The sequence below is a fragment of the Dysidea avara genome, chromosome 7, assembly GCF_963678975.1.
Source record: "Dysidea avara chromosome 7, odDysAvar1.4, whole genome shotgun sequence".
In the NCBI taxonomy this organism is placed as follows: Eukaryota; Metazoa; Porifera; class Demospongiae; order Dictyoceratida; family Dysideidae; genus Dysidea; species Dysidea avara.
Window position 1 is genome coordinate 9,933,063 of NC_089278.1, and position 26,310 is coordinate 9,959,372.

Genomic DNA, 26,310 nt, shown 5'->3' on the forward strand with positions numbered 1-26,310 from the left:
CATAAGTACTGCAAGGTGCATATAGGAGCTCTTGACAAAAGTAGTAATTGATAAATTGGTTAGCAAATTTGTTGTTACAGCAATTGCTTTCATATAATAACAAAACTAATCACTATTATGACATGTGTCAGTTCTCCTGTATCTTACTCTTTCTTGTGTACGCTGTATACCATAACAACACAGCCACTACTACAGCTACCAACTCAGGAGATACCCAACTGATGGTTGTGGCTCCCTAAAGAGGTTAACATTTGACAATGAAGTGATTGTGTCATGGAACAATTACTTACCGGGTGATTGATGGTAATAGAAAAGGATGGGGTGACATCATTTTCCTTGCCTTCACGAAATGCCTATAGAATACATTATGTACACACTTGTAACAGGATGGACTGGATATATAGTCATTACAACACATTTTAAAACTCCATGAAATTGTTTATGTGTCTTCACTTAGCTATTGTATTGTGTTAGGGACTAGTAGGTTGGCATGGATCATTAAAATACAAGTAACTGAAACAGGAGATAATCTGAAGTGCAGATTTATCTTTAGCTCACATAATAAGCAGCACAACTATAGCTGATTATCTCCCTTGTTTTTATGTTTAAGCACTTTTTGTTCTACTAGCTTGTCAATGCATCTAACACTTGCTTGTAACATAATTTACTGTACAGGTGAACCTAAACACCACATAAAGGAAAGGATAGAACTATAGCAGAAATGAATACTAAGCGAAACAGCAGAGCTATATTGCATAAGCAAAATGGAAAAGAGACAAAAGAAGTTGTAGGGCTGAAACTGGGCTAGGTCATCCAGCTCAACCAATTTTCTACGTGATATAAAATCCAGTATGTGCATTGATCGTAGCATTTTGCTTGACAGTGATGAATAGTTTTGCCTAACCAGAATTCTACATGCCCCAGGCTACAGCCGGCACTTATGATCTAAAAACCAATATAAGCACCTGGATCATAAAAGGCACTAATGAAGCTACATGACAGTGAAAAGTTTAAATACTCAGAACAAACACTTGCTGGTGAATATGTTCTGAAGAAGAACATGGGAGCAGTTTCAAGCTACATGACTGCTCTATTAGAGTATTTTGATTCTCTTGACCAACAAAGGCATGTTTACATTATGAACTCTTTATATTATGAACTTTCTTTTTATTTTTATCAGTATTGGTGCTCCTGTGAAGGTTTCTTATTTCAGTTATTTGGTATCAAAATATACATCTGTATTTTTCATCATGTGATATGATTTCAAATGGCAGAATTTGTATTTTTTGTTTTGGGTGGATTCCTCACAAAGTTGATATATATGGCTTTCCAGGTTAGTTGACTGTGTCTTTCTCTTTGTACCTCAGCTCGTTGTGCCACACTTTTCTTGAGTACACTGTTCTTTCACTCTGTAGCTTCAACGTATATACGAGCGCCCACTGAATTAGTCACCAATTAACACAAATCACTGAATCGTTTGTACGATGCCACAGGACTTTACAGGCTCATTTTTCACAGGGTATAGCGTAGTTCGACTCTCTCCCTACACCATTATAAACTCTTGCTACTAGGTACTGTAGCAGTAAGCCTGACATTGATTCTCATAACGTTACTGACTTGCAATTATCAAAACAGGTGTAAACTATGTGGTGTTAGTAGTACCTGTCCTATCATGTAGGCACATGTAACAACATGATGGCTTCAGCAAAAAGAAATCAATTTGTATAGTACACATTAAGTACCATATAGCTGGCAATTTTCGAAAGCTTTATATTTTCGGATATCGCTTCGAAAATAAATTCCCACATCCGGTTGTTCTTCGAAAATAAATTCCCACAAGTGAAAGCAGCGATCCAACTTTTGGTGATTCGTTTGTGTATTCCTCGAGTTTTAGCTCAGTATTACTGATCATAATGGGTAAACTGTATCATTACTGTGCCAATAACCAGAAAACAGGTGATCCAGGATGGGATTTGATGCCATCAGAGTCTGCTCTAGAATCAGTATGGTAGATAGCTAGCTACCATCGAGAGCGATCGAGCCAGTGAATTTACTCCGCTCGAGACTCCCTCGGTCTTCTCTCCAGTGCACAGGGATGGGGATAATTCCATCAGTAAGTCAGATTTTGGCAAACATTCACGCATCTTCATATTTTGTGACACGAATTTCCATTTATTTGAAATCCATCTGGACTTCAAAATATGCACTCTTCGAAATTCAGATTTTGCTTCTTGTGCGAAATTTTCTGTTTTGAAAATAACCAGCTATACGGTATCTTAAGGCCAGCACTATTTGGTAGTAGAGATACTGCATAAAAAGCAATATTTGAGTAAAACACACAGGAGCACACTTTCTGGCAACCAGATTACTGTATGTGTGGAAAATGTTCATGGTTGCATTCTAAAACAGGATTTTCCATGATTTAATTCACAGATCACATACTGGTTTAACCGCTTCTTAGCTCTAGTCTAGATCTAGTAGCTCAGATTATAGATCATAGTATGCTCAGATTAAGACAAATAAGAGTTGTCTTGTGTAGCGTTCCACCAATAATCGGATTGGTATCGAATTGGAGCCAGTATTGCCATTTCAGTATCGATCAGTATCGGCTATTAAGCTATTCTGATACTAATTAATAAACACTAGCACCAACTGTCATCATCATAATGATCATCGTAAATGCTATGCTAGCAAAACTTGGGGCATAACAGGCCGGAAATAGTGTTAAGCATTACTCTAGCATAAAAAGTGCAAAATTTGCTTTGTTAAACATTGAGGAATTGCAGCTTATAGAGTTTATGCATTGGGCGTGGCCCTGTGCACATGTAGAAATGGTATCCATTTTTAAGTGCATTGGAGTGGATTGTAGCCTATGAATAATAAGCGATGCTTGATAACGAAAAGACGCATCCATTATTACTATGGATTAAATGATGAAAGTAGGAGTGACATGATGCTGATCCCTATTGTCAAACGGAAGCAAAAGGTAAAATCACAGCTACCGAAACAATAGAATGGATGAACTGGCCTAATGTGATGCACACTGACGTTTACAGTACTTGATTCTAATGCCAATGCCAGGAATGACTCACAAGCAACTGAAGGTGTATAATAGTTGAGAAGGAATCATTTTATCAATGGTGGTTAAGTGAAGTAACTGGCATGATGGTTCTCTACTCAAGACCAAGGGCATATTTGTTCACTACCTCAGTAAGACATTCTCAGAGCCTTCATTGTCACCACTAAAGGTCTGGTGTGGTGTCAAGCAGAGTGGTGAAATACTTTTTGCCCACTGCACATGCATAGCTGGAAGCTTGTTCACATGTGGCAGCTTTTTTGTATGCAAATACGAAGATCAAAGCAGAATTCTTTCATTGCCTTGTTCTTGGTTTTCAAAGTCATTTCAATTTGTTCTGTATGTGCAGGTAAGGATAGGATTTTAGAACTCCTAGCTTGAAAAGAAAACTTGGATTCTGTCAGCATGACAAAGAAATTTCAAGTTGTGTAGCAAAGCAAGTGTTCTCTGTTTCTGCTACAACCATATCTGCAAGGGATCAGTTGTATTCAAGCATGTCTAATGTTGGAGGAAACCCTGTTGCGTTGTCCCACATGGAAAAGTTCAGTGACTCATATATTCCCATAAATTGTTTGTCAGATTTTCCTAAGCCCCTGACAGGCCTAATCCCATGTCATTGCAATACCCTGATCTGTTAAAGAAATGTGATGAGGTTTATGAGACAATAATCACATATGTTGTTACTACTGATCAAGCAAAGTTGGTTAAAAGCAAAAGCAAGCTCCCATATTTGGTTTTAACAGAGATCATGACAAGTGATAGCTTCTAAACCGAAGAGTACAATATGCACTGATCCTTCTCAGCCTTCCGCTCCAATAATAAAATCTGCTTGCTATACGGAAATGTACAAAATTTCATGTACATATGGTTGAAAACATGATGCTGAAGCCTGGCAAGAATATGAATACCAGGTGTAAGCAATCCACAAGTCATTTAAGATCACAAATTCAGCACTTGTGTTACATCCAATGTACCCCTTCATGGGTGCAAGTGATGGTTTAGTGAGCTGTTCTTGTTATGGCAATCGTGTAGTGGAGATTAAGTATGCAAGGACAAGAAATAGTGAACGTTCAGTATGAGGGTTGAAAGAAAATTGTCAGAGCTTCTACCAGTACAAATGCAGATGAAATTCTGCAATGCTAAATATTTTGTGGTTTAGAAGATAGTGCCCTGTTTGTGCAAAGGATTGATTTGGAATGTGACTTTATCAATAATGCCATTTCTGAAGCTGAGCCATTCATTAGACTAGGGTATTTTACCCGAATTGGTAGTATACAAAAAGCAGAGTAGCAGCAAAAGTTGCTAATGGTGGTAGTGGCTGTAGTGGTAGTACCGATGAAATGATCACAACTGTTGGCTCTAACTAGCCCAATACAGGGAGAGCACAGTAACAAGGATGATCAGCATGACATGACTGATGTGTTAGATGTAGTGTTCCACCAATAATCGGATTAGCATTGTGATATTTGCTATTTTAGTAACAATCGGTATTGGTGATTAAGCTACTCCTAATACCGATATAGCTACATTACATAAGTATGACTTACGAGTAAAACCACTTCCTTGTTTCTTATATAGCTACATGGTAAAATACTTGATGAAACCACAATATAAAACTGCTGACATGTGTCACGTGATTAACATGGCCGTCTGTGTAAAGCGAAGTGGTGCGTGGGATTACTTTGTGGTGAACGTCACCGACGATAGTAAGGTTTCCTGTTTGGTTTGTAAAGCCAGCATTCCTAGAGGTAAAGCGTTACAATACAAGCATCATGAGCCGCCATCTTGAGACCAGACATCAAGACAAATTCACTACACTGATAGCAAAAGAAAAGGAGTCGGCGAAAGAGAAAGAGAGTGGTAAAACCAGCAGTGTTGTAGTTGAGTCGTTGAAAATGCAGCTGTTCTCTCTCAAGCTAAAGTAATAACTAAAAAACTAGGTGAGATGATTACTCTAGACAGTGAACCCTTTAGCATTGCATGTCACACTGGCTTTACAAGATTGATGAAAGTTTTGGAGCCACGATACCAGCTCCCTTCAGACAAATACTTATCTGAAACACTTGTTCCTCAAATGTACCACCAAGTTAGCTTGAAAATAAAAGATACCCTTGTGTCCATATCCCACATTAGTATCACAACTGACATTTGGAGTTCTGTGGCCCAAGATTATTACATTAGTTTAATGTGCCATTATATTACAAATGAATTTACTTGGATGCAAGTATGCTTACATCCGGCACCTTTTAAAGATCACCACACTGGAGAGCACATTGCTAATATGATCAACAAATGTTTAGAATCATGGGATTTGAGTAGTAAAGTTCATGTTATTGTGAGAGATAATGGAAGCAATTTTGTGGCTGGATTAAGAGATGCCGGCTTACCTAGTATTTCATGTCTGGCACATACCTTTCAGTTGGTAGTTAAAGATGACTGACTAATGGCTGTCTGGCTCAACCAGCTGTAGTGGAGCTAACAGCAAATGCTCGAAAGCCTTCATGCTGCATCTACCTCAACTCTGCTCAACAGCTTTTTTCTCTTTGCATTTCTCTTTGTAAAGGGTGGCAACTTTACTACTTCTACACAATAGAGTCCAGCACTCTCTGGTTATGTGAATTCACGATCAACCAAAATCGCATCATTAGGTAGCAATTTACTTGGCAAACCAGAGTTCGGTAATGTAGACGTCAGATCCTCTATCTCAACAGCCATTGGAGATGCATGTAATTGAGTCCTGAGGAGTTATGCCAACAACTGTGTTGTGATACTTGTAATTTGACCAGGTTTGTGCTCTGGTTGCAAGAGATGTAGGCATTTCAATAAAACCTTGAAACAACCAATTATCACAACACATTTCTTGAAATGCTTGCAGGACTCCATTGGCATAGTTTTGATTAGCTTCGCTCTGGCCAGTACACTACTAGGCATGACAACCTCAACATATAATAGTTCTATCATTTTACTGAAATACCGTGAGACTGTCAATAGGCTTATACCAAATCTGTAGGCCAAGTCCTGGTCTCCAAGGTTCAATCTGAGCTTCATCAAAACAAGCATTAGCTGTTTGAAGACATCTAACTTTGTACCTAGCATACAAGTTGGCAAATCCAAGAAACAAAATCATAGACATTGGTAACCCAGAATAATATTTTACTTTTTTGTCACTGTGCATCAGCACTTCAGCTTTATAGTTGGTTCAAGATTTTAAATCATCATAAGCATTTTGCAGTGTCTCCTTTTCTGTTTTAATTTCTTTTACAGCTCAAGATAGTGCACCTGCAGCTGTTGCTTTTCCATATCTTCCCTTGCCCTCTCATTCCTCCAAGAGTACATGTACAATGCTATTAGAACTACTTGCCTCATCTACGTCTTCATCACCAACTTGTTCTTCATTGACAGTTTCTTAAACTATCTGCCTTTCAATGCTTGTCTTCATTTGAATTTCTCAACCCGACCTGTGCTTGAACTTTCCTTTCAACAGGACTCTTCGTGTTAAATATAGTGGGAATGTAGCCGGGGGGATTTACTTTTTTTCCTAATGCGAAGTGCCTACTACAGATCCAAGTATGTTCAGAGGGAATCCAGTTTTCTCGTTTGATAGCAGCTATCCAACGTGCTCTTCTATCCAAGTCTGATGGTAATTTTTAAAAACTGATACCCCCCCCCCCCCCCCCTTCTTGAAAACATTGTGTGACAGTTTACATCACAGCAACTCCACAAAAAAGCACTCTTACTCTTTACAAAAATCAGCTCAAATATTGGCTTTTCATATACGTGTGCAGAACCATGCCTCTTGAATAAGCGCTATTATGTTTGCACGAAAAGATTAAAATACTCTAATAGAACAGTCATTGTGCAAATAAATACAAGTAAATTATATGGCAATTATTGGTATCTGTATAATTCACTGCTGGATATGGGTATCGGATTGGTAGGTATTTTTTGTATTGGTGGAACACTAGTCTTGTGTTGCACAATGACTACAACGGATATATCGAGCCAAGCACTCTGCCAAGCAACAAGTCACAGTCCTATTGATTGCATTATCAAAGACTGAGCTGAAAGCGACTGAGCTGAAAGCGACTGATCTTAAGTACCATTCACAGCCAGTCAGATGGTCAAGGAACTGAGTGGATACATCTAGCTTGATGATCAAAAGAGAGCTACTATTGGTGTTTATGCTGCAAGATGGCATTGCAGATGCCAACAGTCACAGTACATGGCCAACAATTGCTTCGTCTTTCAGCCTGTCTTTCACATTTCTAGATTTAATTGATCATCTTTCCAATTGGGAAATTCCACATATCCTTATAGATATGATAGCTAGACATGAATACAGCAGCTAATGATGGCGAAATAATTCATCGCATTGCACTAGCACATATAGCAAAAACAGTTATACACTATGAAATTTTCAGGGACCACAAAGGAGTAGGCGTGGCCCACAAAATAACATCACCCAAAACCAGCCTCAACTTTCCTAGCGATGATAAGGCAGTACTGGTTAGGTAAAACTAAGGCCCAAACAAGCTTTCAGATTGACCCAAAACGCTTTCAACAAGTTGCTAAGGAAATTTTTTTTAAATCTATGTAACAGAATTTTCTACTGACTGACTGACTGATGCCTTCAGACAAGCGTAACTCGATAACGGCTAAGGCTACGGGCTTGATTTTTCCACTGTTCGACATTGCTTCGGCCCAAGAGGTTCCTTTTGGCATACTGCAGTATGCACAAGGTACTTACCAGTGTCCTCCTTTGTGTCCCATTCATCTTTGCTGACAGCAAAAAGTGCTGATTTGGCGGTAGCACATGATGGCTTCCCTTCGAAACAGAAATCATCCATATTTTTCATAGGGGCTGTTTAGATTGCAGAGTTGCTTTTCGAACAGTTCTTGATTCGTAATGCTGTGTAACAGCCAACAACGAAGTGTAATGGATGCTTTACTTTTCAGGTGATAATTGATATAGCTGGGGAGCGCGGCGCCATTTCAGATGCGGTAGTGTGAGTTCACCAGTCATAATAATAAAAGTTAACGAACAAGTACACAAAAAAATTTTGGAATTTTCAACTAGAGTAGGGACCATAGCACATCGATAAAAAGTACTGAAACAAGCTGGAGTAGTGCATGATATTAAATCACAGCAAAGCAATAAGTATTATATCCTTACTGTGCTCTTCTTATGGTATCTTGAGCACAGTAGGGATATAACACTTCTTATTGTACTACTGTGATTTACTATCGTGCACTACTCCAGTACTTTTTATCGATGTGCTATGGTCCCTACCCTAGTTGAAAATTCCAATTTTTTTGTGTACTTGTTATTAATAAAATGTAGCCAACATCAAGAAGAACTGAAGTTGTGAAAGAGAAGGCTGCTCTATGTTGGCTTGCCCATGCCTACCCTATAGAATGTGGTATATACGTTTCCAATAGTGCCACATACTGTAAAGCAATACCAGTATACAATATATGAACTTTCTGTAAGCAAAAGTCAACCTTCAAAAAAGTATGTACCAAAAAGGTATGCTAAAACAAAACAACAAAAAAAAAATCATGTCACTGTCCATGACCTAACTGCAACAATACAGGTGTTCTACCAGTTGTTCAACTGTTTACTCTCTTTGGTTTGCAATCAAATACATTTTCTCAACATCACGCCCTTCAATACACTGTAGCGGATGAAGGATAGCATGTAGAAGCTTAACTTGTGAGGTAGCCAGATGATGAGCGTTTCACTTTGCATGTGAATCGTGTCAATATATGCAATGATTGGTGAGATGTCTACACATGAAAAGTGTGTCATAAATAGGTAGCAATGAATAAAAAGTAGTCATGGGCAGGAATTGAACTGGTTTAAAGTTCTATGCACAAACGCTATGGCCGTTTGTCTGTGGCTTTCAGGAATGTATAAAAAGCTCAAGTTGTCTGTTACACCAATGGCTTCAGAGCTCTGTAAAGATCAAGCGAATAGCAACAAATTTGGTGTTGCTAGCACTTAATTTAACCAAAGTTTCATGTTGATGCATGTTCCAGTTGTTGAATAAGCAGTGTAACAAAGATGAAACATGGATAGATGGACAGTTTTGTACATATAAATTACTCAAACATTGCAATGTGGCTATCAATGACTATTAACCAGTAAAATACAATATACAGAACAGTGCAGATGGCATAATAACAATAATGGGGTTGTGTGCGTGCGCGTATGCCACAGTTTAAGCTGCAAGGTTGTATGCACACTACCACATGTGCTTCATGTGACAACGCAACACATACACAAAAGCAGCCAATAATCTATTTAAGTTCACCTTCCTAACAGCAACTGCACCTTCATCATCATACAGTTTGACTACATATTTTCCAGGCTTGGCATCTTCATGTTTACTGGTCCAGCTGACCTGCACAATATTAACATTAAGTAGTAAAACAATACTCCACCAGCAGGGGTTAATCTAGGGGGGGGCGGGGGGGGGCACAGGCCCCCTCTGGGTTAGCTATTGCCCCCCCTAGGTTTATACCTAAAGCCTTGAGAAATGGAAAGGTTTAATTGATCCCAAAGTTGTATAATCCAATGGTCAATATTCAATGGCATCACAGTAAAATTTCACCAAAATTGAGTATATTTACACCTAAATTTTCAAAATTTTCCTGGGGGAACATGCCCCCAGACCCCCCTAGAATCCGAAGCGACTTACTTCGCCCCCTCTAGGTTAATATTCTGGGTTGAGCCCTGACCAGTGATGAACACTCACTAGCACTACTTTACTATTCACAACAAATTTTGGGGCCAGGGTTCGCAAAAAGAATAGATGAAAGATTCTGTATACAAATTATAAAACAAGCCTGGTATTCTGAAGATACAAGTTTCTACAGATTTTGTAAAACACCGTCAAAATTGGTCCCTAAAAATGTTTACTGAAAAACAAGCACCACACTCAGTTGCTAGACCTACTGATGATACCTAAGGGACAATAATTTATTCTTTAACAAGTTAGGAACTGGTGAACTTACACAATAGACAGAGGCATGCCCCTACATTTCATCACCAAATAGTAAAAAGGTTATTTAGTTTTGAAGGTCATATTATACCAATTCTATCAGCAATCAAGCTTTCCAACTGGACATAGCTAGTAGGCATAGGGACAACAAGTAGACAGATAATTTTCAGACAATAGTTAAAACACCGTCTTACCTGATAACTGTTTCCTTCTCCTTTAGCGACTGGTAACAGTTGACCGTCAACTTCAGCAAACCAAGTTCCCTGAAAACAAGATAGGTGACAGTAATAAAGCAGCACCATATACAGGACATGTGAGCAAGTACACAGGATAGAAAACTATTATTTTATATGCATTACTCGCTAAACACCTTTTACAATTTTTTTTTGTACTCGTCCCAAAAGTAAAATTGTGGTGCAAGGTGAATAAACTGGCCACGTCTCTTGCCACCTAATTGCCTAACAGCTTGTTTATACCAGTGATTCAATTTGTGAAATCTCAACTCAGGTCAACCTGGTTCGCTTCCTGAGCTTCATTCATACGAACAGAGCCCACTTAAGATCATGTGTACATGCCACACCTTTCATCAACACAGGCAACTGTAGTATAAGGACATTGTCAAGGCAAGGTATTGATGACTTTGATTGGAATATCGCTGTCAACAGCAATCATGGAGCTATGTAGCCGCCAAGACAGAACAATTTTGATACATCCTCGGTCCTCTAATTGGTAGGAAGATGTAGTGCTGTAAAAATTTGGACCTTAGGGTATAGCCGTGAAACATTCAACTACCTTTGTGAACAACTAAGGCCATTGATAGAAAAGGACCTATGTCAGTAACAAGGCATGTAGCTACCATCAGAGCATCATACAATAGCCCATTTCTTCAGCTAATTAGCTAACAAGACATACGGTTGTCAAAGAAATCTGTAAGGTTGTTGTGCAGAAGATGGTACCATTGCACACCATCTGGGAAAGATTTAAGAGGCAGTGGCAGGCTTTAAGAGAATGGGTGTGCCACAATGTGCTGGTTAGGTTAATGGAACCCATATTCCAATCACCCCTCCTCTTGTGAACCACACCAATTGCTAGGGTACTCTGTTGTTACACAGTTGTAGACCACAGAGATGTGTACGTGTTGGATGGCTGGGAAGCATGCATGATGCTTGAGTCTTCACTACTATCAGAAAGGCCAATAATGGAGAACTACTGCAAGGTGATACCTTGCACGTTAGAGGAGGCAACATTTCTATATTTTCAGTTGGTGATTCAGCTTACCCACTACTGTCCTGGTTGTTAAAGCCATTTCCATTTTCTCAAGATATACAATTATAAGTTGTCAAGGGGATGAGTTACTGAAGAGATAGCTTTTGGAAGACTAAAAGCAAGGTGGAGGAGATTGTCAAAGTGGATATGCACATCAGCAACATTCCTAATGTAATTTAAGCATGTTGTACTTTGCACAACATTCGTGAGATCCACAATGATTCCTTCAGTGACAAGTGGTTACAGGTATCCTTATCTGTAGATTGTACCTCTCCTGTTGGTGGTACATCTGCTGAAGGTTGTGTATTGGCTGTCAAGTCATGATCACTTGTGGTCGTTACATTATCAGTATCTGCCTTGTTACTTGTGATGCTACAGCCCTCTTCATTGTTCTCATGATGACCACCTATCAGTCCATGTTCCTCATCTGATACAGTTGCTGGAGAATCTGTGTCTGTATTGATTGTAGAGTTATCAAGGACTACTGATGGGTGTGTAGCAGGCCTTGTGGCAAGAAACTTGTTTAACTTATCAAAAATTGCCCCTTGCTTTTTCCTTGCATGGCCACCCTCCTTCTGTTTATCAGTGTTTTGTACTCTTGACAAAGCCCTTACTTTTGTATGACACTGTTCCCCTGTTTTTTCTTTCCATAAATGGCCAGCCAGTTGTTCATAAATGTGTTAGTTTCTCTTGGTGCCTTCCAACTGTTCTTGTATCCCCTCCTCACTCCAAACTTGAAAAACTCCATATGTCATACCAGCAAACCCGCTGTTTTGAATAGCACTCACATAAAAAATTATAAACCATTAAACATGTTTTCGTTTATACTGGAGTTTGAATCGCTCTGTTCTGCTCTGGACCTGTACTCACTCGTATGTACCTTTTAGAATGGTTTGTCACGGTTCATCCTAATTTGATCATTAGGTAATACTATAATTCAATACACCTTGAATTAAATCAAATTAGAGGCCCAGGCTGTAATTGTTATCAAGTAGTATTCTGCATCACAAACACACATTTCAAGGTCATTCATTGCTTTTAGGAACGGATAATATATATGTTGCACATGGATTGGAATTGCACATACAAAATGTATTACAAATAGTATACAGTCCTTGTAATACAATGTCACAATGTTTTACGAAATTGGTAGTGGAGACCAGTGTAGAATAAGGCGATTCTCAGAATGTTTTTCAAAAGTATAGGGCCTTGTTGTCAAGCAGTACTTGTTATCATCCCTATAGTTGTTTTGTTGTTGGATGTTGTGTAGGTTAACAGTTAATTACGCTGTTTGTGGTAAGTATGTTGCTCTGGTATGTTTGTGTAGGGTAATCTCTGACTAGGTGATGGCGAAAGAAAGGATAGCCACTCAGTTTAAAGAACATAACTGTGTTTTATTTCTTTAGCTATTAAAACCTGACGTAGGATAAGTTAATACTGAATTATCGAGTGGATCATAGCATGAATGTAATGGATTGTTTGTGTAGGCAAATCATGGCAGTGGGAACGTGTACTTACGTACGCTTGGCACACATGAAAGAGCAGTATCTGTTCTGTTTCTTTAGCAACACAACATGGTGAGTTGGCATCATGTGAAGCTACATGACAGTGAAACATTCAGATAACTGTGCACCTGGCAACGGAAATTGCCGATACGCACTCACAGAAAATCAAGCGGGGGTTCTTCATTCCATCACTATTCACTAGAAGAATAAGTACTAGAATCAGTTTCATATAAAACACTTGTCTTCCTCTGTGTAAAAGGTTAGTTTCACCATGAAATATGTTTTCCTCGTAAACTTTATTACAAGGAATGTTTCACCGTTTCGTACAATTTACGGAGTCGTTTCCAATCCATGTGCATATATATTATTCGTGCTTTTAAGCAGTACACCTCATGCGCCACTGTCAGCCATAACTCATACAGGACTCCACCACTGATGCTGTATGATAGTCATCAGCAAAGCTATCAAAAGTTACCTGGTCACATTCCCGTTAAAATGGTGGTACAAGGAAGTGATCTAGATGTAGGAATGTTTCGATGTAATACCAGAAACACCCGAAGTTTCTTGTGAGTACTTTGTGATAAAGAATTGTGCAAAGTTGATTTTTACAACAAATCATAAAATATTTCCTGTGGGCTATAATGTAGTAAATAGGGATTGCAATGGTAACATCACTATATATAGACAATTGTCTTGGTTATGGGTTCAGCACTCAACAGTTCCAGCTACAACTTCATACAAATCCTTGGACTTGAAAGAAATCTTGTACCTTGTCATGGTTGTTAGTAAAAAAATGGTGGGGAAGGTAATCAAATTCCCTACCCATTGAGGACACGACAAGTGGTCAAATTCCTGCACTTTGGATAAACCTTCAAGTGTTTAAAGTTTTAGATTCTACTAGTATGATGTCAAATCAGATCAACCCCCCCCCCCCCCCCCCCCCTAATCTCCTATGTATGCCCAATAATCTATGGTAGAACAAACCTTATCTTCTCCACTGTCACAGGATAACTTAAACTGAGCCAAAAATACCGTCTTAGCTGACATAAGTCTCTCAGAAGTACTGTAACTTTCTGACTGCACCTTAGGGTTGTTACATTTCCCTAGAACTTCAAATAATCAAACTAGAAATTTGCCCAAATTGAACAAGAAGTAACAAACTCACCTAAACTGTTAGATTGAAGACACAGTACATACAAAATTAAAATCGTAATCTTTATTAAAGAAACTTCCATCCTCAGAAAATACTTTAGTGCCTGAACCAGTGAACACAAAAGAATATCGTGGTATGATCACGTGATGGTTTAATAAAGGAAGATTCGATTGTGGCACGTCGAGATGTCTTCGGGGTGGGACTGCACAATTTGTACATTTTTTAACAAGAACAGTGCGTTCAGGTGTAACATGTGCGGTGCATCACGGGGCACCTCCACCAGACAAGCAAGGTACTTGTATAACGAAGCCTTCATTGTGTATTCGAACATACCATCGATATAATGCACCCGTAATGGTCCGTTCTAATCCTCTTTCACTCACAGAGCTCCAACTAAATATTGGCCAGTGGGATTTTGGCTATTGATACACATTCAGGGAAGCCAAGAAATGCTGCTGTGCCCGCAGCAAGCATATATTTTGGGCACACGACTTGGATCATACAGTCATAGATAGTATATTCTACGGGTACGTATATACTATCTATGACTTAACTAAAAGAAAATTGTGGAAAATTCTGAGCTAGATCTCACTACTTTTCACAGTTCATCAGAGTCCTATCCACTACTATTTTAAATGCAAGACAATAAATATTTTCTCGCATATATTTAAGGAATATAAAGCTGAACCAAACCCTAAGGATTAGTAGATACAGCTGAATCCAAACCCCTAACTTTGGACTACTAGAATTATGAGAATTAGTTCCATAGATAGTGGAGGTGCGATAGCATAGATAGAAGAGGGCACGATAATCAATTCCCTATAAAATAACGAAAGTGTGCCCCAAAAAATTTAGCCCACAACTAATATACTATGTTCCTTGGGTGGCTGCAATGAAGCAGTGAGTCTCTACCCAAGTATGGAACTTGATTATTACTAGGCCAATGCTCTACCACTGGGCTACTGCCTCCTACATGACAAATATTATAACTTTTTCTCACTGCTGGGCATTTAGTGGTTTGTGTGGCTGGCTCCTAACACAGTTGCAATCTCGGGAGTGGTTTATAAAGTGTGCAAGTAGTTTTATGCATACAGTGAGGTGAATGTACAGCTAAATTTGAGCTATTGCATTCTTTCAGGCTACCTGATCAACATATAGTAGAAACTGAACCAAAGAAGTCCAAACTCTCAAAGCCACCACGTGTTACTACTGGTACTACTGTTAGCAAGACAGTCACCAAACAACCAAAGGGTACCCAGAAATCATATGATGATATTACTGGCACTAGCAGCAGTACCACTGGTGGTGGTGTTGTTACTACTATTCCAAAAAAGGATCGGTTCAGTGTGGAAAAAGTGATGGTTGGAGAGGCAGTCCCTTGTGGTAGCAGTGGACCACTGTTTGGTTCAGGTCAGGACCCATTTGCCATGGTGGAGACCCTACAATATTCCATGGTTAGTGCTAGACCAATAACATTACCTGTTAGCGATGGACACCTCAACCATGAAGCAAGCAGCTCACCATTGTCTAGTGTTGGATCACTTGCCTCATATGAAGAAATTCAAGCACGGCTATCGTTTATTGGAGATGATAGTGTAAAAACCAAAGGCTACTCTAAAAAGGGAAAATCATCTAAGTTCTCTAAGAAAGAAAAAGGACCCCACAAAGCTAAACTACCGGGTGCTAAGGACAAATATGGAGCAACATTACTGGCTAAATCTGGAAAGAATTCTGTTGAAGCTTCTTCCATTGTAAATGATAGTGCTGGATCAAAAAAGAGCATTACAAAATGGACCATGAAGACACCGGCCCACTACAGCAAGGGGGAAAGTTCAAAACAATATATAGGTCATGGAGAGGCTCCCCCCAGAACATGGCCTACCATACCTAACTTAGACTATGCATCAGGTAGACGATCTCGAGTAACATTCAACAATGAGACTGTATTTATCACACAGTATAAATTATTGCAACAGTAAATGTTAAATAATATTTTGAAATCATCTAAAAGATCACTTTCAATGTAGTAGTTTTTATAGTTCATAAGTCATTGATGATGAAGTGGTAGCATTGTAGATGTGAGTGTTACAGAACGGTACATACTGGCAGGTGATCAACTTGATCACTTCCTGTGCAGCCACTCCCCCAAGATATGCAGACACTGAATGGAATTCAGCAGCACCATATCGGCACATCTCAATAATGTGTTCATCACCCACACTGACACCTTTGAGTTGTAACTCCTTGATCAAGCCTGAAACCAAATCCTTCATTTGGGTGACATCACTTTCTATAGGCCCCAACTGACTCCCTGGGTAATATCCATTACTGGTATGGTACCTATCTGCAGCTCTCAATAGGATGTAATAGACTATTAGGCTTGTGGGATCAGCCAGGTTAGTAGAGATGGTATCGATGTTCAGTGTTTCAGGATTATATTCTTCTTCAAGTGATTTACAATGAATCACACGCAGAAATGCAGCATTTTTGCAGAAATGTTTCACATCACTCATTGTGATGGGGAATGAAGATTTAACAGGCAGGGCATCTAGATGTTTCTTGAACAGCTCAGTGTCTGCATTGGCCTGGGTCTGGTAGACCTTTTGAAGGTCTATAAACATCTTGGAGGTAGCTGTCATGTCTGGTATGGAGCCTCTAACTGGAAGAAGGCCATTTCCTTCAGCAGTAACAAACTCCTTCAGTGCTCTCACCATGAACCAGAACTTTCTAGAGCCAGGAACAAGATTGGTACAAGCAACATTGCTGAACAAGGCAAGTACAGTAGAGGGAATTGATGTTGGTACTAACGCAGTGTTGACACTCTTAATGGCTTCATCAAAATTCTCTTCTTCCATAGGACTGCCCTTCTCGTTCATTCTGACACCTTGACGAAGCAACTCCTTAAACTCTTTCTTTTGTGCATAGTTCTTGGGGAGGTCTCCATTGTGAGTGTCCCTCCACATTTTGGCCCATTTCATCAACAAAACAATAAACGGGACATGAGAGTGAGCAGTGCTGTCTAACGTATCAAGATTGATTCCATCAACATATTGACAGAGTCCAGCAAATGGTACATCAATCCTAAGGTCATGGTGGGCATTGTCTGGGTGAGATTCGACCACACAATGTTCGGCAACCGCCAGTCTCAAATAACCAAGAAAACCATACGATCGAGCAACCAACAACGGAATTGAGTGACGCCACAATAACTTGGATAGCTCTAGCAGTGTTGACTCAGACATTTCTGTGGCTACAACTGTTGCAAAAGATTTGAAGAAGTCTGGATCATCATTGATTAGTTGCATTACATCCTTCTCCACACTGCAGCCCTTCACTTCCGAGTTGAGCTCCAGCAGCAGGGCTGTGGCGGATGTTGCCCTAGACTTTCCAACACTGCTCTTGTCAAAAAAGAAATTGTTCCCCAGGTCTGCACTCGTCACTTTCTTGCTGTCTACTATGGTAAAACCACCAATACCGGGTAGGACTAGGTTCTTCAATATTTCTGTGCCTGTAGCAGACGCATTTATAAGGCACACATGAGCAGCTTCAAGCAATGCCTGTCCATGGTCCCCCCATAGCCTCAATTGTCGATCATAACGTGTGGTCTTTTCTGTCGGCAAATCGCTCATCTTCCCGTGATGCACATTAACTGGAAAAGACCTGTTTATTCGCGCAGGGCTTGTTTATGCACGTGATTAAAGTTGGGGTGTAGATAAATTTGAATATCGACGACAGCTGTAGCTCAACAACTACAACTATCCATCGAACTATTTGCATACTAGAAATGGATAGTGAATTTAACCGTCCGATGGCGCATCAGCCAGAAGTGCTCAAGATGAAATCGAAAGAGGATGTCTGGAAAGACGAGCTGGGATTAAACGGTACTGCATTTGCTAGTGATCTACAATGCATTACACTGACATTCGTGCTTTACTGTAGACGCTGATGAGGTCTCGTCCACTTCTTCAGAAGACGAAGGTAGGGAAAACGTTCTTGTTTATTTGGCGCATCTTGTTACTATAGTTACAAATATGGTGTACATATTGAAAGCATGACATCGTACCACCCAAACAGGAAATAATCGTTATGACAGTACTAATGCTATGTACCCCCTGCTGTTGTCCACTAGCACATCCATGATGTATCTTCCTTTGTAGAAAATCACCCACCACCTGCACCATTGAGTCGCAGTTCAAACACCAGTACTTGGGACACACAGAAGGTAGAGATGATGCAAAAGATGAAGGTATAATAAATAATATAATAAGAATTTGTACTGTATCACACTCATGTCTTTAAGTGACCTGCTCAATCAAATTTTGTTTGTACATAAACTACAACAACTATACGGTATGTGTGCATGACTTTAGACTAGCAAGGTTTATTACACTTCTTTGGGTGTAATGACATAGAAAGATGTACTTGATTGTAGGAAGAGCATAAAGAAATATTGAGACAGAAACGTGAGATGAAAGAATTTGAACACCAACAACAGACCAAGCTCAAGATAGCTAAGAAGGTGTTTAAGGAGACCATTGCTGAGAAGGAAATGTTGATCAAAGAGCTACAAGATCACATCAAAGACAAGGATGAACTTATTGATAGTTTGAAAAATCCAAAAGATGCTTCAAGGTTTGCATACATCAAACATAAATGATAATCCATTTATCTTCTTCAGGTCACCATCAACTAAAGCTCAGAGCAGTTTGAAGAAAATTATCAGCAACATCAGTCGCTTGCAGGATGAAAAGTCAAAACTGTCAACAAAATATGAAAATGCTGTAGATGAAATAGAGAGATTGAAATGTGATGCTAAACTGAAGGAAGAAACGGATGCAAAAATATCACAGTTATCTAGTCCAAGGAGAGTTACAGTAGGTGGCAAGGCAAAACACCCTAATAGAACAGTCAACTGTGTATCATCTTTTGTAGAGATCACAGTCACTGATGGAGGAAGTTACTAAGTTAAAGAGAAGAGTAGCTGAACTGGAACAGTTGCAGCAACAGATGCAGGAGACAAGTGTGCAGACAGACATGGAGAAAGAGCTGGAGAAGAAGGTCTCTAACCTCTCCAATGAGCTCACAACAGTGAAAAGAGAAAGAGATGTCATATCAACCAAACTAGAGGCAAGAGAGACGTTATGTTTATACTTCATTCACCAACATTTTAGGAATCACAGTCCACCCAGCGAAGTTTAAAAGAGGAAGTAGAAAAGCTTCAAAAACAACTGACTGACAAAGATACTTCCTTGAATGAAGACACTCAGGAACTCAAAAGTCAGTTGGAGTTGAAGTCACTGAGAATAAAAGAGTTGACTGTATTGACTGAAGAGCTGGAGACCTCAAAGAATGGACTGTTAAATGTAGAGGAAACTTCTAGAATGAAGTTACAAAGTTTGGAGGCTGAAGTTACAGCCAAAGAAGAAGAAGTGAAAAGATTGGAATGCAAATTGACATCAGTTGAAGAGGAAAGATCAAAGCTAAGTACAACAGTGTCATCGCTGACCTCATCTATTGCCACTATTACCAGTGACATGAACACTAAATTGGGTGGCTTGCAAGACCAAGGACAGGCCTCTAAACTTGCCTATGAAACAGAGAACAGTACACTACGATCCACCAATGCTACATTGACTGCCGAGTTGAATAATGCCAAGAGAGATGCTACAACAATGAAGGAGCAAATGAATCAGTCCAAGAATGAGAATGGAACACTCAGGACTGAATTATTGAGTGTTAAGAGAGAAAGAGAGCAACTGCAAGTACAAATTCAAGTCAGTTGCTTGAGTGTCTTGTTTATTAGTTATATTCCCATCTTGCAGGAGTTGCAGGCTGAATGTGTGACCTTGAAAGGAGCAGACATGAAGAACACATCACTACATTCGCACATTGCTAGTTTGCAGAAAGAATTGGAAACATGTAAAACCCAAATAAGTGAAGTACAAGAGAAGAATGACCACCTAGAGAAAAAGCTAGCTAAGGTAATGTACATGTGTGTGTACTATTAGAGTATATTTCATGTGTGTATTCTATTAGAGTATTTTAACAGTAGTTCAGGTGTTGTAATTTTGTACATAGACTGAGAGAGGATGTCGGGATGCTCTGGCACAGAAAGAAATGGAATATGCTCGTGCCTGCAAAGCAAACCAAGAGGTGTTAGAACAGGCACAACAGCAAGCTAAGACTGAAGCAATGGCTGCAGTCAGAAGATTGTCCACCACACAGACATCCTTATCATCATCACAGAGATCCATTGTATGCCTAAGAAGAGATGTCACTGGTGTGGTTACCAGCCTCAGTGAAATGAACAGGTGGCTTCAACAAGAATTATCCTCCACTAGGAGAAAAGTAAACAAGACTATAAAATGTGCAATGTAGTATATTCCTATCATCTCTTAGGTCACCAGAGCTATTTCTGATGTGGCAACATCTAACAAACAACTGGTGCAGAAGTACCATCGTGAGATGGCATTAAGGAAGAAACTTCATAATCAGGTGATTGAACTGAAGGGCAACATTCGAGTACTGTGTCGTGTCCGTCCTCCTATTGCTGAAGATGGAAGTGGTCTGAACTCTAGAATTGTGGTGACTCCAGATAAAGATGACGATGCGATTGTTAAGGTGCTTTGGAAGGGCCAGACAAAGTCCCTGGAAGTCGATAAAGCATTTGGGGAATCCTCAACACAAGAGCAGGTAAATTAAATTACATTCATCAATGAAACACATTTATCACTTTAATGATAATTGCATATGATATCACCAAATTGTTTTAATTTTTTAAGTATTTTGTATAAGAATATTGGGTTGTTTTTAGATGTTTGATGAAGTGCAGGGACTGGTCACTTCATGTATGGATGGATACAACGTATGTATATTTGCCTATGGCCAGACTGGCTCTGGGAAGACATACACCATGGAGGTAACACAATATAGATTGAAATACACTATATGTATTATACACATTCTACAGGGACCAGAGTCTAACCCTGGCATCAATAAGAGAGCCATGAATGAGCTGTTTAGAATTGCTGGCGGGAAGCGTGGAGATTGGAATTACAATTTCACGGTTTCTATGACTGAGATATACAATGAGCAAGTACATGATCTACTTGGAAGAAACCCTGAGGCAAGGCTGGACATCAAACAAGGAGCCCAAGGTAACTTTGTACAAGGGCTCACATGGTTAGAAGTTGAAAATACAGAGGAAATGAATCAGGTATAATACAAGATGTACATGTACATGGGAAAGCACTACTCATTACTGCTGCTGTAAAGGTGTTTGCCATGGGTCACAAGAATAGAGCAACAGCAGCAACCACCATGAATATTGAGAGCAGCAGAAGTCATGCTTTACTCTGTATCAAGATCACCGGCAACAACTTGACAACTGGTAGTAAGACTTTGGGTAAGAGAACACATCTCTGCACCACACATATGTATTATCCACACACATACATAGATAGATCTTATACTTGTGTACACACATCAGTAATGTCTTCAGTATGCAGTACTTTTTTGTTATTATTTCATAGGCAAGTTAAATTTGATTGATCTTGCTGGCTCAGAACGGGTCTCAAAGTCGCAAGCACAAGGAGATCGTCTCAAAGAAGCTCAGAGTATCAACAAAAGTCTTAGTGCCCTTGGTGATGTAATCCACTCCCTGAGGAGCAAGGGTCCACACGTGCCATACAGGAACTCCAAGCTAACCTACCTTCTACAGGACTCTCTCAGTAAATAATTGTAGTTTTTAAAAATAGTCCCAGCAAACCACACACATTTCAAGCCTTATAGTATGTGGTATGTATCAAATTATCAAGAGTTCATTGAACTCTTGAAATTATTGATACAAATGTTTCACCCCTCCAACATTTATCACATACAGCAAATTCAACCATGAATTTATGCAGTTATGCAGTGACCATTTGTCAAAATAGATTCTTGTTCCAAATACACTCTATAATGTATACAATGCTGTGTAGCAATGTCATGCCTTGTTACACAGGTGGTGACTCCAAGACTCTAATGGTTGTACAAGTTGCACCAGTAGAGAAGAATGTTGGTGAGACAATGTGTTCCCTGATGTTTGCTGAGAGGGTCAGGGCAGTAGAGTTGGGCAAAGCGGCAGCAAAGAAGGAGACGGCTGAGATAGCTGCACTCAAAGAGAAGCTAAAAGAGTATGAGGTAACACAAATACTGCATTGGTATCAAATTAACTAAAACTCTTTCTTTTCTAGAATGCAATAAAAGGATATAAAGTATGATGTACACAACATAAACCTTGTAAATACAAATACTTTTATGTACATACGAATAATTATTATTGTATTACATAATTTGTTATAATATTATATTATGTGTATATTAAGTTTCATGTACAATATCATTATACCATGTGCTAACTGTCCTCTTTGATGTTCAGACATTGGTTGACAACTTCTAGTAAGTGGTTATTTTCAAGTGCTGCTGTGACCCTCTCCTTGTCTGCTAACTGTTTATTTATGGCTTCCTCTGAAGCATGAGTGCCTTCTCTTATCATAACTTGTACCTAGTAAATGAAACTTTGTGTAAGTAGAATTTGCAATAATTTTTTATTAATTAAGTTCATATTTTGGTAGAGATAATCTTTTTGAACTGGTCTATTAGAGTAGTTTATACCCAATTTCCTGACCTCACTAAGAAGGTAGACAGTATGTGTTGAGAAGTTTATTTATTTCTAATTTTTTTTGGCATAATTATGTATCCAATTCCATACTGGTCCATACACAATCTGATATAGTACATAAAAAATAACATGGTTACCTTGAATCTGTTGGGTAGAGCCCTTAGTAGCCTCACTCTTATAGAGAGACCTATCAGTGTAGCCATACTGCAGTGGGGGATTGTTGGAGTGAAGTAAACGTTGACAAAATTCTCTTTATCACTGACTTCAATATGAGCTTGTTGTATTACATTGAGTTCTTCAAGTGTGAGAGGATGTTCTGGGTCATTTAAGTTCTTTAGCAGGTCTATATAATGCCATCATGAACTGTATATTATAAACAATATTAGCTACACAGGACAGTAAGAGCCTTACTATTATTATTTGTTTTTACTGTGCAGAAATCACAAATGATTATAATGCACAGATATAGTTACTGAAGTTGTTACAAAAATTATCCAGGGAAGGGGAATTAACTATATAGGGGGGAAGGGGGTTCTAAAGTTTAATTGCAGAGGGGGGAAAGGAAAATTTATACAAGTCAATGTTTGTCGTCAGTTGCCTGTAGTATCCTTTTCTTAATCGCGAATCATTAGGGGTAAAGTACTCTTTGGGGATATCAATAAGATCATTAATTATTTTATACATCATTATAAGTTTAGCTCTCTCTCTTCTTGTTGTAAAGTAGGTAAGTTAAGTGTGCTTAGCATGCTAGTAACACTAGAGTAACTTGAAAACTCATTTAGGCAAAATCTGGCCGCTCTTCTCTGTACTGCTTCAATTCTATTAATATTATTTAAGGTATGGGGATCCCATACAGATGATGCATATTCAAGTACTGGCCTGACCATACTTCTGTAGCAGTTACATTTCACAGTGCTTGGACAGTGGCACAGGTTTCTGTAAATAAAGGCACTAAGAGGATATTATATAAATGGCAATTTCAGACCTCTCAACTTGGAACTGCAGTTAACCTTGAGACACCCCGAGTACATGGTCTCATGCAACAGTGGGGTTCACGCGCATGCGCACACATTTTATTAATATAAGAATGTCAACAAGCATGAACTAGCAGTCTAGCTATACTGCATGCATACTGCTGTTATTCGCAGCTTATTTCTACGCTCTATGGTGTTATACACATAGAATCTAAGCAACCTGGAATTCCAAGCATGGTGTAGCATCACATGAATCATAAGTCTGCTTATTCAGCTTTATGCCTATCTTTGTGATGATTGTAGGTATCAATAATCCTTTCACTAGGTCCGAATCTGGCCTCTGCTCTGGCACGTGATATATTTCCCATCATCTATCTTAGTAACCAAGTCCATTCAAAGTTGATTAATGCTAGAAAAACTTATTTACTACTAAACAAAAACGAGAAGTCACCTTACCATGCTGTAATACAGCCATGAGTTACAGGTTGGCTCCAGTCTTCTATAGATTTGAGCGCCATAAATTTTAAATATTTATCATGTGAGTACCATTTCTTATATTGAGTTTACGAAGTTTTCGATTGTGGGTTTGAGTTTTATTTATAGGTGAAAACCTTGAGAATTCTTGAGATCTGGAGCGCGACCTTGAGAAATTAGCACCTGACCGTGAGACCTTGAGAAGAGGCCTAAAAACTTGAGTCTCACGGTGAAACCGTGAGAGTTGAGAGGTCTGCAATTTCCCAAGCTATTAATGTCTATCCCTCCTTCACTGAATCACAGTGTGAACAAACACTTTTGACACAACAAAATACCACCCTTAAAAGCATAAGCATTGCACCATACATCATGAAAGTACAGCATATAAAACCATATTAGTGCAAGAGTGAGACTGCTTTTCTTACCGAACACTTCCCTGCTGTCGATTTCATCGGCCACATTATCATCTTCCTCCTCTGGTATCACTTTTCTTACTGTTGACTTGCCGAATACTAACGGGTTGGCATTATCAAGTGATGCCATTATTTTAATTAATGATCACCATCTAGATTTGGTAGAGGATGCTATCATTAAGACAGTTTTATAGAACTTTTTCGATTTGGTTAAGCGTGTACAGAATCGCAATTCCTGCAAGAACGGCTCGCTCGCTAAATTTGGCTGTAGAAGTAGCTATCCCTTCACGCAGTGAGCATTAATTGAAACAAACTAACATTGGTAATAGTTCTGCTGACATTTGTTAGCCGTTACTCTTGTGCCATTTAAACGAATGGGAAACAAAGGTTAGTGTGGCGTTTATTACTACTACAGTGTGGCGTTTAGTTTACTACTAGTCTACTACAGTGTGCGTTTCCGTTCTGTTATAGTGCCGGACAAAGAAGTCGCGAAAGAACCGATAAAGCCTCGAGTACAGCACGTCCATTGATTAACAGCTATGATTAGTTGACTTTTCAGGTGACATTCACGGAGGAACAACTACGTGAGAAGCTGACAGAAGAGCAATACAATGTAACACAGAATAAAGGAACTGAAAGGTACAGACATAGCTAGCTTGCATGTAATGCATCTGTCAATTTCATGCCCCACCTCCGGGTGTTCCCACACCCCAGGTGGGGATTTGACATCGATTTTTGTCCCCACCCCTGGGGCAATTGACAGTTGTCCAATTCACTGACCAATTTTCAGTAGCTGCATTTCTAAACAATAAAATTGCACTCCCTATAATTTTACTAGCTACAGGTGTATACCAGGTTTATTACTAGTCGCATGCATGAAATATGTGCTTAGTCAAACTTGAGTTGTCAAATCCCCTACTAGGGGGGTGGGGATTTGACAGCCAATTTTGCCCCAGTAGTGGGGAATTTGACACCACGATTTGTTGTATCCCCCCCGGGGTGGGGCATGAAATTGACAAGTGCATAATCTCTGCCTGCTTCAACTTTATGTAGTCACACACATTCACAACCACCTTGATTTCTTCATGGTTTACTTGTAGCTCTTTCCAGTGAACTAACAATGACTTTCTTTACAATAATATGATCAATATGTTAAGTGGTTGATTGCTGTCTACAATGTAGAGCCTTCACTGGTCGTTACTGGGATGTAAAAGATGATGGGACATACACATGTGTTGTGTGTGGCGAAGAAATGTTTAAGTTAGTTGTTGATTATGTGCTGTAGCTATTTTTGTATATTGTTTTTCTCTTTTACAGAAGCGACACCAAATATGATTCTGGTTCAGGTAGCTATAACTAGACTTTTATTGCATCCTACATGTACATGAAATAACTAAAGGTTGGCCGTCATTTTATGATGTTGCTTCAAAAGGAAAGGTAAAGAAGATCGAGGACAGGTCACTTGGAATGTTGAGAATTGAAGTTGTCTGTGCCAATGTAAGTGACTGGATCTGACCTGTCAGCCATTTAATATTTTGTTAGTGTGGAGCTCACCTGGGACATGCATTTGATGATGGACCTCAACCAACTAACCAAAGATACTGTATTAATTCTGCTTCTCTTAACTTTAACAAGAAAGATGAACAGAATTAGTAATGTTCCACTTGTAGAAATTATACATACAAATTATTATTATTATTATTGGGGGTACAGGTAAGAAGGCAAAGTCTGTAAAAACCTGATCTAAACGATCAAACTACTACAAAATGACTATACAATATCA

General features: G+C 39.1%; 6 protein-coding genes across 6 annotated transcripts; 3 read left to right on the plus strand and 3 right to left on the minus strand.

The window, feature by feature from the left end:
* Positions 1–29: 29 nt before the first annotated feature.
* LOC136262229 (translocon-associated protein subunit delta-like) lies at positions 30–14,176 on the minus strand. The gene is made up of 6 exons (XM_066056438.1): positions 14,017–14,176; positions 13,836–13,960; positions 10,275–10,343; positions 9,391–9,480; positions 291–353; positions 30–235 (listed from the first exon to the last, which is right to left on the minus strand). The coding sequence occupies exons 1-6, from the start codon at positions 14,084–14,086 to the stop codon at positions 128–130; spliced, it is 525 nt and encodes a 174-aa protein (XP_065912510.1). The 5' UTR covers positions 14,087–14,176; the 3' UTR covers positions 30–127.
* Positions 14,130–16,320, plus strand: LOC136262218 (RING1 and YY1-binding protein-like). The gene is made up of 2 exons (XM_066056420.1): positions 14,130–14,296; positions 15,143–16,320. The coding sequence occupies exons 1-2, from the start codon at positions 14,190–14,192 to the stop codon at positions 15,981–15,983; spliced, it is 948 nt and encodes a 315-aa protein (XP_065912492.1). The 5' UTR covers positions 14,130–14,189; the 3' UTR covers positions 15,984–16,320.
* On the minus strand, positions 15,947–17,675 carry LOC136262193 (NEDD8-activating enzyme E1 regulatory subunit-like). Its single transcript, XM_066056379.1, has one exon. It carries the CDS (start codon positions 17,631–17,633, stop codon positions 16,038–16,040), a length of 1,596 nt encoding a protein of 531 aa, XP_065912451.1. The 5' UTR covers positions 17,634–17,675; the 3' UTR covers positions 15,947–16,037.
* Positions 17,676–17,681: 6 nt separating this feature from the next.
* LOC136262177 (kinesin-like protein KIFC3) lies at positions 17,682–22,408 on the plus strand. The gene is made up of 16 exons (XM_066056345.1): positions 17,682–17,885; positions 17,944–17,982; positions 18,162–18,250; positions 18,437–18,636; positions 18,683–18,878; positions 18,937–19,131; positions 19,176–19,778; positions 19,827–19,985; positions 20,083–20,352; positions 20,404–20,697; positions 20,819–20,923; positions 20,975–21,220; positions 21,280–21,409; positions 21,537–21,734; positions 22,007–22,185; positions 22,239–22,408. The coding sequence occupies exons 1-16, from the start codon at positions 17,789–17,791 to the stop codon at positions 22,263–22,265; spliced, it is 3,027 nt and encodes a 1,008-aa protein (XP_065912417.1). The 5' UTR covers positions 17,682–17,788; the 3' UTR covers positions 22,266–22,408.
* On the minus strand, positions 22,209–24,932 carry LOC136262231 (cytosolic iron-sulfur assembly component 2B-like). Its single transcript, XM_066056440.1, has 3 exons — positions 24,540–24,932; positions 22,804–23,009; positions 22,209–22,549 (listed from the first exon to the last, which is right to left on the minus strand). Exons 1-3 carry the CDS (start codon positions 24,655–24,657, stop codon positions 22,400–22,402), a joined length of 474 nt encoding a protein of 157 aa, XP_065912512.1. The 5' UTR covers positions 24,658–24,932; the 3' UTR covers positions 22,209–22,399.
* Positions 24,637–26,247, plus strand: LOC136262224 (peptide methionine sulfoxide reductase MsrB-like). The gene is made up of 8 exons (XM_066056427.1): positions 24,637–24,819; positions 24,876–24,914; positions 24,999–25,039; positions 25,087–25,166; positions 25,710–25,787; positions 25,845–25,873; positions 25,927–26,024; positions 26,070–26,247. The coding sequence occupies exons 1-8, from the start codon at positions 24,696–24,698 to the stop codon at positions 26,178–26,180; spliced, it is 600 nt and encodes a 199-aa protein (XP_065912499.1). The 5' UTR covers positions 24,637–24,695; the 3' UTR covers positions 26,181–26,247.
* Positions 26,248–26,310: the final 63 nt, after the last annotated feature.

Bases quoted from the DNA above. Each gene is read 5' to 3' on its own strand.
- LOC136262229 (XM_066056438.1), bottom strand. From the start codon at position 14,086: ATGGAAGTTTCTTTAATAAAGATTACGATTTTAATTTTGTATGTACTG. The intron at 13,961-14,016 runs GTGAGTTTGTTA...GATTATTTGAAG, and splicing joins TCTTCAATCTAACAGTTTAG to TTCTAGGGAAATGTAACAAC. The intron at 354-9,390 runs GTGAACTTAAAT...TGTATTCTATAG, and splicing joins GTGCAGTTGCTGTTAGGAAG to GCATTTCGTGAAGGCAAGGA.
- LOC136262218 (XM_066056420.1), top strand. From the start codon at position 14,190: ATGTCTTCGGGGTGGGACTGCACAATTTGTACATTTTTTAACAAGAAC. The intron at 14,297-15,142 runs GTACTTGTATAA...GCATTCTTTCAG, and splicing joins ACCTCCACCAGACAAGCAAG to GCTACCTGATCAACATATAG.
- LOC136262193 (XM_066056379.1), bottom strand. From the start codon at position 17,633: ATGAGCGATTTGCCGACAGAAAAGACCACACGTTATGATCGACAATTG.
- LOC136262177 (XM_066056345.1), top strand. From the start codon at position 17,789: ATGGATAGTGAATTTAACCGTCCGATGGCGCATCAGCCAGAAGTGCTC. The intron at 20,698-20,818 runs GTAAATTAAATT...GGTTGTTTTTAG, and splicing joins AATCCTCAACACAAGAGCAG to ATGTTTGATGAAGTGCAGGG. The intron at 22,186-22,238 runs GTAACACAAATA...TTTCTTTTCTAG, and splicing joins AGAAGCTAAAAGAGTATGAG to AATGCAATAAAAGGATATAA.
- LOC136262231 (XM_066056440.1), bottom strand. From the start codon at position 24,657: ATGGCATCACTTGATAATGCCAACCCGTTAGTATTCGGCAAGTCAACA. The intron at 23,010-24,539 runs GTAAGAAAAGCA...GGCATTATATAG, and splicing joins CGACAGCAGGGAAGTGTTCG to ACCTGCTAAAGAACTTAAAT. The intron at 22,550-22,803 runs GTAACCATGTTA...TTCATTTACTAG, and splicing joins CTCTACCCAACAGATTCAAG to GTACAAGTTATGATAAGAGA.
- LOC136262224 (XM_066056427.1), top strand. From the start codon at position 24,696: ATGCTATCATTAAGACAGTTTTATAGAACTTTTTCGATTTGGTTAAGC. The intron at 25,167-25,709 runs GTACAGACATAG...TCTACAATGTAG, and splicing joins CAGAATAAAGGAACTGAAAG to AGCCTTCACTGGTCGTTACT. The intron at 25,874-25,926 runs GTAGCTATAACT...AAATAACTAAAG, and splicing joins CAAATATGATTCTGGTTCAG to GTTGGCCGTCATTTTATGAT.